At 38.1% G+C, this 16,499-nt stretch overlaps 1 protein-coding gene across 3 annotated transcripts in view; it reads left to right on the plus strand.

The window, feature by feature from the left end:
• The window catches only part of dmd (dystrophin), a 361,679-nt gene that overhangs the window by 271,552 nt on the left and 73,628 nt on the right, over positions 1-16,499 (plus strand). For all 3 annotated transcript variants that reach the window (XM_061715918.1, XM_061715919.1, XM_061715920.1), the window contains 6 exons: positions 1,677-1,849; positions 2,621-2,777; positions 7,948-8,059; positions 8,981-9,249; positions 11,148-11,294; positions 14,448-14,505. In XM_061715918.1, the coding sequence (XP_061571902.1) occupies positions 1,677-1,849; positions 2,621-2,777; positions 7,948-8,059; positions 8,981-9,249; positions 11,148-11,294; positions 14,448-14,505 (916 nt within the window). The remainder of the gene's footprint in view (positions 1-1,676; positions 1,850-2,620; positions 2,778-7,947; positions 8,060-8,980; positions 9,250-11,147; positions 11,295-14,447; positions 14,506-16,499) is intronic.

Below are 16,499 nucleotides of genomic sequence, written 5' to 3' on the forward strand. Positions count from 1 at the left end.
TTACCCAGTGTTGGTTATCTGTATTATACTAAGTAACATATTCAGCTGTCAATGTTGATTTTTCATCTTTAAGAAAAACATCCACCCCACTGCTACAGCGACAACCTTCAATAAGATGTGTCTTGCTGTGTCACTATTGATCTTCATTATGCTTTATTTCCTGCTTCCCTGCTTTATTTTGAATGGGGATTTCTCTCAGGGGCCAGTTAATGACTCCTTTTATATCCCACTGCCTGCACTGTCTTCTCCCTAACCCAGCACCATGATAGCAAAGACCCACCTAGCCAAGCCTGCCTGGCCTGCACCTGTTCTCTTTTTTTTTTTAAAGATTTGTTTATTCAAAAATAAATCTGTACAGCATTCACAGTAGAGTACAATACAAATATATTTTTTCTTTTTTATAACCCCAAACAAAGTAATATATATATATATATATATATATATATATATATATATATATATATATATATATATATATATATATATATATATATATATATATATATATATATATATATATATATATATATAATGGTAACATATTACAATAATAACGTAGTATAAATAAAAAATAAAAAATGTAATATTAACTGTAACTGTAATACTGTAATATTACCCCAAAAGAAATAAAATAAAATACACACACACACACACACACACACACACACACACACACACACACACACACACACACACACACACACACACACACACACAGCTTTCATCTAAGTTTGTAGCACCTAATCCTGGCTGGGGATGGACCTCACGGCTGGTAATGCTCAACAGGAAGGCAAATTCAAGGACCAAGAAAACAATTCAGCTAGCATGAGAGGACGTGTACATACTGGAAAACAAGTACTTCATGGGTTCAATCAGTAGGAAGCTGCACTAACTCGTTGAAATGGTTTATAAAGGGCTGCCATATGTAATAGAATTTCTTCCTTGAGCCTCTCATAGTATATTTTATCTTCTCCATGACATCCTAAAGCCAACGGGCTGTGGAAGGGCTCTTCCCGACATGGTGGACTTCCAGTGTAGTTGTATTACACGTCTGGTTAATAGGGAAGTAAATGCAATGATTTTGTTTTTGTTTAAGGTTAAGAGCTAACTTAACAGCTGCAGGTCAGAATTACAGCAGGCATCTACCAGACATCCACAGAGACAGGTGGAAGCAGCAGTGGGATGATCAGAGGATGGGACTGCAGGTCAGCATGCAGCTCCTGAAGCTCCGCAAAACATCTGCAAACATGCACAGAAGAGAAAAGAAGAAAAAAAGAGACCTGAAACTTCCAATCGGCTCAGAACTTCAGTTTACTTCTGTTCTCTGATCGTGACCTGGATCTCTAATGGGTGACATCAGCTGTTTAAAGGACTTGTTGTTATTCTGACTCTGGTCTATGACAAACTTTAGAACTTCCTCTCACAGTCGGCAAATTTCACTGCTCAACAAGATTCCACGTCCAGATTTATCAGGACAGTTTTATTGATTAATAATTGTGGTTGGTACTTTTAGAGAATAACTCTCTCAAATCTCACTAAAAGAACACTCCAGTTAAGTATTAACAAATGTGCATTCTTGAGAGATGACCAAGAAAATCCAATGCAACCTAAAATAATTTTCTGTGCTTGTGTTAAATTCCACTGATATGTATTTAATGGATGTGGTTGTTAAACAGGACCTTCAAGCAGAGATTGACAACCACACAGAGTTGTATCACTCCCTGGATGAAAATGGACAAAGGATTCTGGCCTCGCAAGGAGACTCAGAAGACAGTGTTCTGCTGCAGAAACGTCTGGACAACATGCACCAGCGCTGGAACGACCTGCACAACAACACGCTCACCATGAGGTGAATGAATGCTGAAGATCTGACAAATGCTAATGAGTAAAAATGCTTTGAGTTGGTTTTATATAACAGAAGAGAAGAAACAAATACAGAAGAGTATTACGGCCAGGCAGCAGAAAAAATATTTGAGAGGGGAAGATTTTTTTTTAATTGTGCACTTCGAGAAAAAAGTCGAAATGTCGAGAATAATGTTGAAATACAATTTTGGGAAAAAAGTCGAAATGTCAAGATTAATGTTGAAATACAATTTCGAGAAAAGAGTCGAAATGTCGAGAATAATGTTGAAATACAATTTTAAGAATAAAGTCGAAATTTCGTGAATAAAGTTGAATTTTCGAGAATAACGTTGAAATACAATTTGTGAATAAAGTTGAAATGTCTCCTCTGGCCCATCAAATCCAGTTAGGAGAGCGACTGACAGCTATGCAGCAGCAACTAACTAACTAACTAACTTACATCCTTGGAATGTAACATTAAGGGTACGTTTCTGAAGTTATGCAACTGGATATGTGTGATACCTGTTTCAAATCAATATCGTCTCAACATTTCGACTTTTTTCTCGAAATAGTGCTTCAACATTATTCTCGACATTTCAACATTAATCTCGACATTTCAACATTATTCTCGACATTTCAACTTTTTTCTCGACATTTCGACTTTTTTCTCGAAGTGCATAATGAAAAAAAAATCTTCCTCCTCTAGAATATTATTTTTATTTTTCTCCTGTCTGGCCCTAATACTCTTCCATAAACAAATGCTTGGTTTGTGTTCTAGGTCCCAGCTGGACTCGGATATGGCCCCGTGGAAGAGGCTCCACATGTCCCTGCAGGAGCTGCTGAACTGGCTGAGAATCAAAGGTCAACAGTTACACCAGGAGATGCCTGTAGGGGGCGACGTCCCTGCAGTGCAGACGCAAATTGACACACACAGAGTAAGAACAAACACACAACAAGCAAAAATTGTTTTTGCAACATTTCTTTTGAAAAATAATATGATGTTATATTAATATTATTTATAGAATATTACCAATATTTACCATTGTAAAGGTCTGTATGATACGGAAGAGTATTAGGGCCAGGCAGGAGGAAAAGTATTTGAGAGGGGAAGATTTTTTTTTATTGTGCTCTTCGAGAAAAAAGTCGAAATGTCGAGAAAAAATACGAAAAGTCGAGATTAATGTTGAAATACAATTTCGTGAATAAAGTCGAAATGTTGAGATTAATGTTGAAATACAATTTCATGAATAAATGTCTCCTCTGGCCCATCAAATCCAGTTAGGAGAGCGACTGACAGCTATGCAACAGCAGCCGTAATTAACTAACTAACTTACATCCTTGGAGTGTAACCTTAAGGATACGTTTCTGTACGTTATGCAACTGCATATATGTGATATGTGTTTCAAATCAATATCATAAAGCCAATTTTTGTATTCTGAACCTTGTTGTTCAACTTTATTCACAAAATCTTGACTTTTTTCTCGAAGTGCATAATGAAAAAAAATCTTCCTCTAAAATATTTTTATTTTTCTCCTGCCTGGCCCTAATACTCTTCCGTAGTATGAAGATACTGTAGTTTTGTCACAATAGCTCAATATTACTTGATCCCAAAGCATACAGCAGCGTTGAAGGATTCAAACACTGATGTAGTTACAACTCAGAAAGTTTCAGCTGAGGGTTGATCACAGAGGAATTTGAGCAGACAGACAGAGAGGAATGCTGACAAGAGGTAGGAAGACAGTGGGTTCGAGGGCTGTGGCACAAAGACATTTACTGTTACAATCTGGCAAAAACCTACGGTAGTTCCATGACTGCTAGAGTTCTTGCTCTCGGTCTGAGTGTTACCTACCTGTTTATGAACTTCCTGCAAGCAAAGTTTAATCCTGAGAAAACATACAGAGCTGTGATGAAACAATTCATTGTAGTTGTCTCTGGGTGAAGTGCCCATGAAAACACAACACACTCACACACAGGGGCAGAGGAGGAGGGAAGCAACAGGCTTTGACTGCAGGGCTTCTTGTTATTCAGCTGAATATGCATTTATTCTCATGCCATTGTTGCAGTATGAATTGAGAGTAAATACATAGGAAAAAAAGTTAGTAGTCAAAAAGTTGGAAGTGCTGCAGAGAAAAAGACTTCTTTAAAATCTCAAGAAATCTCCATGAATGCCTTGGGGCATTCATGGAGATTTCATCGATAGATAACACAGTTGGACTGTGGATAACGGGGGGGGGCATATTGGAGCCATATTGGACCAAAAACACAAAAAAAAAATATGTCTGGAGCCGCAAAAAATGAAAAGTCTTGTATCAGCCTTAGAATGAAGACAACACATGCTGCATGTTTCTATATTAGTTATAACTGGGGGAAGATTTATTTTTTCATTATGCACTTTGAGAAGAAAGTCGAAATGTCAAGAAAAAAGTCAAAATGTCGAGAAAAAATTTGAAATGTCGAGATAAATGTTGAAGTACAATCTCGAGAAAAAAGATGAAATGTTGAGAAAAAAGTCGAAATGTCGACAAAAAAGTCGAAATGTTGAGAAAAAAATCAAAATTTCGAGAAAAAAGTTGAAAAGTCAAGATTAAAATGGAAAGGAAAAAGGAAGAAAAAAAGAGAAAAAATAAAAATAGAAAAAAACGAAAAAAGAAAAAAAGGAAAAAAAAAAGGTCAAACATTTTTGAAAAAGCTCCAGGAGCTAGGGCAGTGCTAAAAAGCTGCATGCGGCTAGAGCCGCGGGTTGCCGACCCCTGATCTAAAGTTAATATCGCTTGTTTGACAGACTGCTACCTTCCCTTCCTGTGAACAACAACATCATATTTGCATTAAGATTATACATTTTGGGATCATTAACCCATCCTGAGGTAGAAAAGCTCTAGGCTTCGGTGCTTTTTAAAGCCTTTAAGGCGTCCCCGGTGTATGGAGATAAACTGTGGATGAGGTCAAAGTAAATACCTGCAAATGTCAAATACGGCTGTGTTTTACTAAACTTTACAGGAGTCAGCAGTTCGCTTGACAGCAAATATCGATCAAAATCCTAATGTATCAGTTTTCCTTGAATACCGGTGCTTTACGTCAGTGGTAAGGTGAGCTGTTTTAGGCTGTAACATCATGCACTCTGATGTCACGTGACTGATACCCATGAATGGGGAGTTGAAAGACCACGCTCACTCTGGGTAGTGACCAGAAGAATGAAATTACAAGTACAAGCTGCTGAAATTGGTTTCCCTTTCCAAGGATGGCTTGACTATCCGTTAGGGACAGCGTGAGGAGCGTGTCATGTAGGAGGTCCTCAGAGAACAGTCACTGCTCCCGTGCACTGAAAGGAGATTACTACAAGCTACTGATTGTGTAGTGAATGAATGTTCTGACTGGAGCAACAAAAATCACACCAGGAAACAGGATTGCAATCAATGAATCAATCATCCAATTTATTTAAATTCACAAGGTGAATGTTGATTCTGTGAAGTTTTCAGGATGATTGCCATGGTTCTCTCTCTTGACAAATAATGAATTCAGTCTTAAGCATGTTGAATACAGATTAAATGACCACAAATCTCTCCAATAACCAAACACATGATTCTCAATGCCATTTAACTAATTGGATCAAATCTATCCATTCATGTCAGAGACACTTTAACTAAAACAATATAAAGAAACTACTTACATTGGAGGTCAAACCAAAAGACACATGGCAAACACCTGACAAATGGGGATGGGCGGTATGGACTAAAAAATGTATCACGATAATTTCTGGCATTTATCCCGATAACGATAAAAATGACGATTAAAAAAAAATATCAATTTAACTCCACCTTTGTAACTATAAATCTATCACCACATTCAGTCTTTGGAGCCCCCAAAACACTGCTCTAAAAGATACTAAATACTACTAAACTACACCAATTAAATTGAATTGATAAAAACCAATGAAATGAGTTACACCTGTACTGCAAAACTGGAATGACTCAGATCCGCCATGTTTGTTACACAAACACGTATCAACGGGAATTTATCCTTTTTCTTTCTTTCTCTCAGGCTCATTTCTTTCTTTCTTTCTTTCTTTCTTTCTTTCTTTCTTTCTTTCTTTCTTTCTTTCTTTCTTTCTTTCTTTCTTTCTTTCTTTCTTTCTTTCTTTCTTTCTTTCTTTCTTTCTTTCTTTCTTTCTTTCTTTCTTTCTTTCTTTCTTTCTTTCTTTCTTTCTTTCTTTCTTTCTTTCTTTCTTTCTTTCTTTCTTTAAGGCTCATTTCTTTCTTTCTTTAAGGCTCATTTCTTTCTTTCTTTCTCTCTTTCTTTTTTTAAGGCTCATTTCTTTCTTTCTTTCTTTCTTTCTTTCTTTCTTTCTGGCTCATTTCCTTCCTTCCTTCCTTCCTTCCTTCCTTCCTTCCTTCCTTCCTTCCTTCCTTCCTTCCTTCCTTAAATCAGATTTACACAAAAACCTCATCAACGGGAATTTATCGTTTTTACCGCGAGATGACAAATTCTTACCGTGGGTAAGGTTTATCGTGAACGGTAAAATATCGCCCATTCCTACTGACAACACTCAGTCCAGGTGTGAGTGCTTGGAGACAAAGAGCAGGAAAATAATCTTCAGGCCTCTATTTCCAGGGTGGGAGGTACCAATACAGACACCCCGAGCCCCCACTGGGTGCCTCCTCCCAGTGGAGAGGAGGGAACATGACCTGGCACTTTCTGACAGATTGCAAATACAAGCTACTGAAATGAGGTTTCTTCAAAGGTGGCTGGGCTTTGCCTTCAGGGACCGACGTCAGTGGGGTCTGGGGATCTCTGCTGAAGCTGTTTCCCCAGCTGTCCCTTCTAACCAACAAGGATAAGCTGATAGATGGATGTCCACCCTTGGGCCTCGTCCCAGTTGGACATGCCTGAAACACCTGCCCCGGGAGCTCCGGGGTGCATTCAACACAATCCAACAATATTGATTCAAACAAAGCAGTAGGGAAACACTGCAGGAGCATTGAGGAATAAACACAGTTGTGGCGACACCGACAGGACTCACAATGTGTGCAACACAAGGAAAATGAAACGTAACACATTATTCCAGGCTGATGTGTGTTTTTAAACGAGTGTTAAATAAATGTTTGAAGCTGGTGTAAGATGTCTGTGTTAAAGCAACTTAGAGTTGAGTTGTTATTTAAGTTATGATAACTAAAATGGCAATCGGTTTCCTAAAATGAATTGAGTAGCTAGAAGTTGTGACCACTAGAATGTGATGATTTAATTTAGAGGAATAAAACTGAGTAACTTAAGATTCAATTATGTTAGTCTGGCTTGATACAAATTAATACAATCAACACTTTTTAAATTTTTTTTTAAAAAGTCTGAAGGAAATACGACATATGAGTGTATAATACGTATTAGTTTTAAATTCAGTTTAATGAATGAAATGGTACTATCACATTTATTTAACCGAGTTACCTTAACAATAAATATTTGATTTACTTGAACCTAAATGAATATTTTTTTTACACTTGAATTGTTTGAGTTAATAAACTTAAATGGCTTTAGGCAATTGGTTTCCTCAAATCGTTTGAGTTCAACTAACTTATCAGGTTTTACAGTGCAGGCTGTTTTTTGGTATGTGCACATGGTCGATGCTGGCCAGGCCTCGGCAACCATTTTCCAAATTTATAATTGCAGTTAATTACACTTAAGTGGAGTTATGTGGGTGTGGGTCGGTATTTCTGTGGGTGTATTTTTTTTTAATTTTTTGTTCATTTTCTAGTGTGGGATATTTTATTTTATTTTGTTTTAATTTTAATTTTATTTATTATTATTATTATTATTATTATTATTATTATTATTATTATTATTATTATTATTATTATTATTATTATTATTTGTTGCTGCTTATTATCATTATTATTATTTGTAGCTGGAAGTGTTATATTTTGCTGTAATTAATGTGTCTGTGTAATCCCATGAGGGATGGGTCATTTAAATGTCCGGACACGAAAATAAAATAATGCATTCATATAAATATGGTGAGAATGTTATGTAATCATCAAGTGATGTTTCAAGATCAAATCAAATCATTTTTTGCAGCTCCCTGACTTTTGAACATGAAATGAACTTCCATCTCCCCAGGTTTTCAGGAAAGACTTGAGAACTAAGGAGCCAAGTGTGGTCAAAGCTCTGGATGATGCAGCAGTTTTTCTGTCGGAGCTGCCAAAGGAGCCTCTATCACCTGAACAGAGAGGTAACAAGCACACAGAAGCACGGATTCAAACTAGGGCCAACATTGTTCTCTGTCACTTAGTTTTTTTGTGCCGGATGGAATAATAATGTAAACAATCTTAGCAACTGAATCTCCTTTGTATCATTTTGTGTGTAAGTTTGCTTTACTAAAGATACAATGAAATTGAAGCAAGCCACCCACTTAAATTCTAAAATCGTTTAGTAATATTTTCTGAAAGGGCAGGACAGCAGAGAGGGTGATCGACCCCCACGTTTCCATTTCTGCTTGAATAAGTATAAAATGACCTCTCTAATCTCACAAAGACATGCACACTTTTACCAGGCTCATAGAAAACAGGCACATTAAAATGTGTAGCCAACTCAAACACTTTCAAAGCTCAATGCACAGTGGGAAAAGATAACATTTTCAGAAGGTCACTGTCTCTGAGATTTGACTTTTGATGCGGTAGCAGTTGGAAACATCAAAAAATAAAAGCTAACGGAGTGCTTTAGAATTTCTGACATTTTGCTCTGTATAAACTCTGTAATTTTTCCACATGCAAATGATTTGTTAAAAGTGATGCACTCAAAGGCGACTCGTTTGCCGTTAGTCTTTTGAAACAATACAGTAGCTCTGCAAAATACTTGTATGCCATGAGACATTTGCTGCAGCATTAATAGCATGAATTGAAACAAATTTAAAAAAAAAGAAAATGAACATACTGTAAGTCATTGAGTTATGATTTATTATTTAGGCTCATTTTGTAGCAACACCGATTCTGAGCGAGCTGAAACAATGGCAAGATTTGCGAAATTAATAAATTGTCAGCTTTCTTTAGGTTAATTATTCATTTAAATGTTGCATGTACAATGAATTTAGAAACATTTTTTGATTATTCCAATAATATTCTTCTTCTTGGGTGGTCCTTTTCATAACCATTAGATATCAGCCCAGAAGAGCGTGCTCAGAATGTGGGGAGAGTCTTGCGTAAAGAAGCGGACAACACCAAGAACAAGTGGGACCTGCTCAACACGGACTCCATGAACTGGCAGAGGAGGCTGGAGTTGGCTCTGGACCGGCTGATGGAGCTGCAGGAGGCCGAGGACCTGCTGGACACACAGCTGAGGCAGGCGGAGTTGGTGAAAGAGTCCTGGGAACCCGTGAGGGAACTGTCCATGACCGCCCTGCCCGAGCACATCGAAAGAGTGAAGGTAAAATGCTACCTTTGGTTTCACTCCTATGCATGGCAATATGTCTGTGTTCTACTGCCATCCCAGCCAGTGATCAGTGGAACATTTTCCAGGACTGGAACATCAGTAGTTGGATCCCCAGCCCCAGATTGGAAGATAAATAGCATCTGATCCAGGCCATCCTATAAGGCCATACATAGTTGCCCTCATTGGATGGTTTAGTTAAATTTAAGCAAAGGATTTAGGGTTCAAATTTTATTATTGATGCTTACTCTGTAATGTCAAGAAACCGATATCTTTTTTTTTTATTATTATTGTTTATAGAGTATAGAGCAGGGGTCGGCAACCTAGAGCCGCATGTGGCTCTTTAGCACCGCCCTAGTGGCTCCTGGAGCTTTTTCAGAAATGTTTGACCTTTTTTTTTTTTTTCTTCTTTTTTTCTTCTTTTTTCCTTTTTTTCTCTTTTTTCTTCCTTTTTCCTTTCCTTTTTGATCTCGACATTTATAAATTTTGACTTTTTTCTCAACATTTCCACTTTTCTCTCGACATTTCCACTTTTTTCTCGAGATTGTACTTCAACATTAATCTCGACATTTCCACTTTTTTCTTGACATTTCCACTTTTTTCTCGACATTTTGACTTTATTCTCAACATTTCGCCTTTCGCCATTTGCCTTCATTCTAAGGCTTATACAAGACTTTTCATTTTTTGCGGCTCCAGACATATTTGTTTTTTGTGTTTTTGCTCCAATATGGCTCTTTCAACATTTTGGGTTGCCGATCCCTGGTATAGAGTATATATTAATGGTTAATACCAAGTTTGGTAAAAACCTAAAGCATATTTATGCATTTTAACATATAATCAATTCAATATATAACATATAATGTTTTTTTCTTTCTTTTTTTTTTTATTATTTTTTTTTATATATATACATTATAATTAATATAAACATATTGTGAGGGGGGGTCGGGGGGTTAGGGGTGGCATCCACTGCAAGTCTGAAATGAGAGAAACACAGGGAAACGCACAACGGGCACATAAGCCTTTGAAATCTGTAAGAGAGGAAACAAACAAACAAACAGACACGAGAACAGGCAGAGACACAAACGGCAACCATTTCAGGTCCCTGAAACTGAATCCAGACTAGGATACTGCGATTATCTGTCCCCCAAAACTGTGGAGTGAGTGTGTAGGTGAGTGAGCAGGTGTGTATGTCTGTGTAACTGTGTGTGTGCAAAGTGAAAACATGGTTTTACCTGAACTGTAACTTTAGTGGTGGTGGGGGGCACAACCCCGCTACCCGAGAGACCAGAAGCCCACAAGGAAGAAACCCGAACCCAGGCCACCAGCAGTCCCACGGAGGACCAGAAGAGGGCGGGAGGAAACCCCCAGTCAGCAAGCTCAGCCCCCTCCCTTCAGGCGACTGAGGGAAGCCCCGGGCGGAGCCCCCATGACCACGGGAAGAGCCAGCCAGGAAACCCACAGTGATGGACCGGGACCCAGCCGAGCACCAGCCACCCGGCATGGGCCGGATATGCGGCCAGGAGGCCCGCACCCCCCAGGCCAACGACCCCCACCCAGTGAGAGGCTAGCCTGCCCGGAGAGACGGGGCCACCACAACGCCGGCGAAGCGGCAGCCGCCCCAACGAAAGCAGGAACCCCAGAGCTGAAGGCGCGCCCAGCTGCATGGGCAAGAAACCAATATCTGACAATTCGTATGCACTTCTGGCCTATTTTTGGGATAACTAACTAACTAAGTACTCACTGGAGGTTACTCCTTACCGGGGCAGGCTGCCCATCACTACCCTGCTGGCTGGCGGTGTTATCTGTGTGCCAGCAAGCATTAAACAAGCAGGATTAATGTTTCTCAAAGCTGTATAATTTTATGTTATGTCTGTGTGTGTCTTTGTGAACTTCAGGAATTCCAAGAAGAGATTGTACTGATCAAAGATGACGTTACACAAATGAACCAGTTGGCGTCCACTTTTGATCCACCCGACATCCAGCTTTCTCCTAGCAACCTGGAACGCATTGAAGATCTCAACACGCGCTGGAGATTGCTACAAGTAAACACACACACACCATTTTCTTTCCTTTTCTCTATCACAAACACTCACACAACACCGCATTGGAGGAATACATGGGTCTCTGTGTATATCCTATGGACACTCTAAAAGAATCATCATAGATGGATATGGTTGTGGACAGGAAGCATCTGCTGAAGCAGTTTGTTAAAGAAGAAATCATTGTGTTGTGAAGAGGATGCTCAAGGTTGTCCATAATGTCTTTCATTGAAGCATTCGTCTTTGCAAAATTTTAATACAAAGCTTCCAGAACCGTCCCCAGAACAGAGGCAGCCTTCTTTATCTTTATCAGTTTAAGTTTCTTGTCTGTCACTGACTCTGATACTGGTCCCCCAAGAGATGACTACAAATTAGATTGTGGTCTCCACAACAGACTAATCGAAGATATGAAACATCTCACTGCAAAATCTCTAAGGCCTAAGATCCCACAGTGAGAATTTGTTTAACTTATTCCCACTCCTCCTAAAGTCCACAATAATCTCCTTTGTCTTGTTCACATTCAGGATGAGAGGATTGTTCCCATATTATGCCACAAAGTAGGCCATCTTAAAGATGTGCATCCATTGCATCTTTCTTTATCTGTTTATTGGATACATTTTAGGTGAGCGCTTGTGTGCATTTCTTGTGTGTGTAGGGAGGGAGTACCTATGCATTCCTGTGAATTAAATGAATTTTTAGTTCTTTTGTACCTAAAAGGTTGCTAATAAGTGACACGGGGACGTACTGCACTCTCAGTCTAAGTTACCTTGGATATGAAGAAAAATAACATGATGGAAATTAACTGAGTGAGGTGGAAATTTCAGTTTGGTGTGATGTCACAAGCTAATAAGAAGCAACGAAACAAAATTAGCCGCTATTATCTAGATCCAGTATTTCATTTAATCCCCGGTACAAAAATATATCCCTAATCAGCTTGTACTCCACATGTTTATGTGTTGCCTGGGAAGTGTTAGGTTAGAGCAGGGCAATATGACTTTAAATTAATATCACAATTAACTGAACAATTGACCTCAATTACAATCAATGACCAATTATTTTAGGTTTGTTTTTGTGCCCTCGTAGATCACTGAAAAGGTTTTTACACAATACATAACGTTTTGAATGTCTGTCTGTTTCGATACATTTTCATTTAACTGCCCTCTCCTACAATAGTTCACTGAACACTGTCAGGATAATTCAGTTTTTGTGGATGTGCAGTGTCTTGGACAGTAAAGGTTCCCAGGTAAGCCTGGGCATGTGCAGGCATCAGTTGGGTTTTAATGGAGATTAGAGGAATGATTGTCAGCCCATATGTTGGTGATGACTGTTATGTTGCAGTTGTCAAATTTTGAAATATACCCCAGGATCTACATCTGCACACTTTTCACATTTTAAAAGTTATTTATCAAAATATTCCTATTTTTTTGGCATTGTCTATAGTCTGTGGCAGCAGAACATAGAGCTGGAGCTGTGTTTTACATCCAAATCCAAATTTCCTTTTTTCCAAACTCCATTTTTGAGTTTATCACTTTGTCTTTATGAAAGTATGTCACACATATAGCAATGACTTTACCTCCACTATCACATTATACAAATCTTCATTAGGATGTGATAAAACAGAGTTTTTCAGAACAAGGTTTTTTGTTTAATATTTTTTGTATGTTCCTTAAAATATGAAAATAATTAATATATTATACTGCATTGCTTCAGATTTTGGAGCAAGATGCTGAATATTAGGCCTCTGTTGAAAAAAATCGATTTTCTGATTCTAAATCGATTCTCATATTCATTCCTAAAAATCGATTCGTGGATCCATTTTTTTTCATCATAACAACTTTTGGTAATTTTTGGTAATGCCCAAAAAATTTTGTGCCATGTTTTTGCCTTTAAATATGTTTAAAGGTATGAAAACATTAACAATTACGTTTTCAGCTTTAATTGCATAAATTGTCCCTATTTCATTACTTTATATACTGTCTTGGGGTTACATTTGCATAAAATACTAAAAACCAAATTTTAAAAATTTTTAAATGGAAATAGACCAAAAATGGAAAAAATTTAAACGGAATGTGGAAAAAAATAGAAAACGATTTCATACGTCGTCTGTTTGCTAACCTGGATCTGTTTGGTAATTCTGCCCCACGATGTTTCTGAAAGCAGTTATATCACCATTCTGGGAGGTGATTGGTCCTTACAGCATCATTACCTGCCAATACTTGCTGTTGAATCTCAATATAATACTAGTATTAATATGTTGCAGAACTACAGTTATATAATTCATGCAACAGCTGAAAAAACTGTTTTAATAACTAACCCAAATTGATAACGGAATCGAATCGAATCAAATCTTGATAATCGATTCTGAATCTTAAGAATCGGAATCGAATCGATTCTTGACATTTGAATCGATCCCCAGCCCTACTGAATATCTTATAAGTGTGTGGTGGAGAGTTCAATCTCATCTGCAGTCGTCTGCTGGGGAGCAGCATCAGAGACAGTGGCTTTAAGAAACTGAACAAAGTGATAAAGATGGCTGGTTCTGTTCTGCAGACTGTTCCGGAGCCTCTGGAGCTCTGTGAAGGAGGATACTGTGTAAAATGAAGATAACCATGAACAACCTTGAGCATCCTCTTCACAACACTGACTCAGCAACAAAGAGTCTTCAGTCACAGGTTCCTCAGATCCACTTCCTGCCGACAGCAATAACCCTCTACAATCACTCTTTAAAGAGACTTAAATGGCTACTGCAACAACGAATTTCCCTTCTGGGATAAATAAAGTATTGCTGAATTTGAATTACACATCACTACGTGTACTTCCAGGTCCGTTAGGAATCGTTATGTACAAATAAAATTCAAGATTAAAACAGTTCAGGTGATTTGAGTTTACTTTAAATAAAACTGTAAATAAAAAGTTAAACGTGGCTTCAAGGGTAATAGTTGATGCCAACCATTTTTTAAATTAGTATGAATGCAATTATTGTTATTTTCTATAAAGTGTAATTAGATAGTTTAGCTAAATCTTCTTTGTGATAAAACACTTTTACTCTATTTTTTTGATATCAAAGACTGTAATATGTGTGTTTTTCGTTCGCTTCACGTCCACAATAATATTGATTTATATTATACATCTTGATATGGTTTCTTCGTCTCTCAGATCTCTGTTGAGGAGCATCTGACGGAGTTGACAGACACTCACAGGGACTTTATCCAAGGTGAGTAAAACCCACTCTCACATATACGGAAGAGTATTAGGGCCAGGCAGGAGAAAAATAAAAATCATAATTTAGAGGAGGAAGATTTTTTTTCATTATGCATTTTGAGAAAAAAGTCCAGTTGTCGAGAAAAAAGTCCAAATTTCGTGAATAAAGTTGAAATGTTGAGAAAAAAGGCGAAATTTTCACTTTATTCACGAAATTTTGACTTTTTTCTTGAAATTGTATTTCAAATTTAATCTCGACATTTCGACTTTTTTCTCGAAATTGTATTTCAACATTAATCTCGACATTTCAACTTTTTTCTCGAAATTGTATTTCAAAATTATTTTCGACATTTCGACCTTTTTCTCGAAATTGTATTTCAACATTAATCTCGACATTTTGACTTTTTTCTCGACATTTTGACTTTTTTCTCGAAGTGCAAATAAAAAAAAATCTTCCCCTCTCAAATATTTTTTCTCCTGCATGGCCCTAATACTCTTCCGTACACATATAATTGGGCATAAAGGAACGAGAAGTAAAGTCTGTACAAGCTTGAGTTTAAGTTTAAGAGAATGAGTTAAAAGCATTGAACAAAATGAGGTTCCTGCCAGCTCACTGCTATTCAATAAGTGAGTACGTCACACCATAGCCCTCACTTTTTGTGTGAAAAGGCAAAAAATAAGATCATGCATGAAACAGATATTTGGAGGAAATTATCCCCATAAGAAAATCCTTGAGTTTACTTTGTAGAGAGAAAGATTTGGTAAATCAATAATGCGATCAAGTGAAGTTGATATTTTACTTCCACTAGTAGTTTGACTGCCAAAGAAAAACAGGTCCAATCCTCAGCAAGCCCTCCCCTAAATTTAATTTCAGATGAAAGCTTAGTTTGCCTAAACTGCAGCTTCTCTCACAGATACACAGATACAGTGGGGCAAAAAAGTATTTATTCAGCCACCAATTGTACAAGTTCTCCCACTTAAAAAGATGAGAGACCTGTAATTTCCATCATAAATAACTTCAACTATGAGAGACAGAATGGGGGGAAAGAATCCAGAAAATCACATTGTAGGATTTTTACTGAATGAATTGGTAAATTCCTTGATAAAATAAGTATTTGGTCACCTACAAACAAGCAAGATTTCTGGCTTTCACAGACCTGTAACTTCTTCTTTAAGAGGCTCCTCTGTCCTCCACTCGTTACCTTTATTAATGGCACCTGTTTGAACTCGTTATCAGTATAAAAGACACCTGTCCACAACCTCAAACACTCACACTCCAAACTCCACTATGGCCAAGACCAAAGAGCTGTCAAAGGACGTGAGAAACTAAACTGTAGACCTGCACCAGGTTGGGAAGACTGAATCTGCAATAGATAAGCAGCTTGGTGTGAAAAAATCAACTGTGGGAGCAATTATTAGAAAATGGAAGACGTACAAGACCACTGATATCTCCCTCCATCTGGGGCTCCACGCAAGATCTCACCCCGTGGGGTAAAAATGATCACAAGAACGGTGAGTAAAGATCCCAGAACCACACGGGGGACCTAGTGAATGACCTGCAGAGAGCTGGGACCAAAGTGTAACAAAGGAACCATCAGTAACACACTACGCAGCCAGGGACTCAAATCCTGCAGCGCCAGACGTGTCCTGCTTAAGCCAGGACAGGTCCAGGCCCATCTGAAGTTCGCTAGAGAGCATTTGGATGATGCAGAAGAGGATTGGGAGAATGTTATATGGTCAGATGAAACCAAAATAGAACTTTTTGGTGGAAACACAACTTGTCGTGTTTGGAGGAGAAAGAAAGCTGAGTTGCATGCAAAGAACACCAAACCTACTGTGGACACAGCAGCTCACGGCTCTCCACCCTCTGTTTTTTGTTTAATTGTGTTTGCACAAGCTTTGTACAAGTTTGTGATGCCAACAACAGCTGGTGCAGAAATGCAGAGACTGTAGACAGCCATTCTTCCCCCGACTTGGAGTATCTGAACCTGAGATGCAGACCCATCT

The sequence above is a fragment of the Cololabis saira genome, chromosome 24 (genome assembly GCF_033807715.1).
Source record: "Cololabis saira isolate AMF1-May2022 chromosome 24, fColSai1.1, whole genome shotgun sequence".
NCBI lineage: Eukaryota > Metazoa > Chordata > Actinopteri > Beloniformes > Belonidae > Cololabis > Cololabis saira.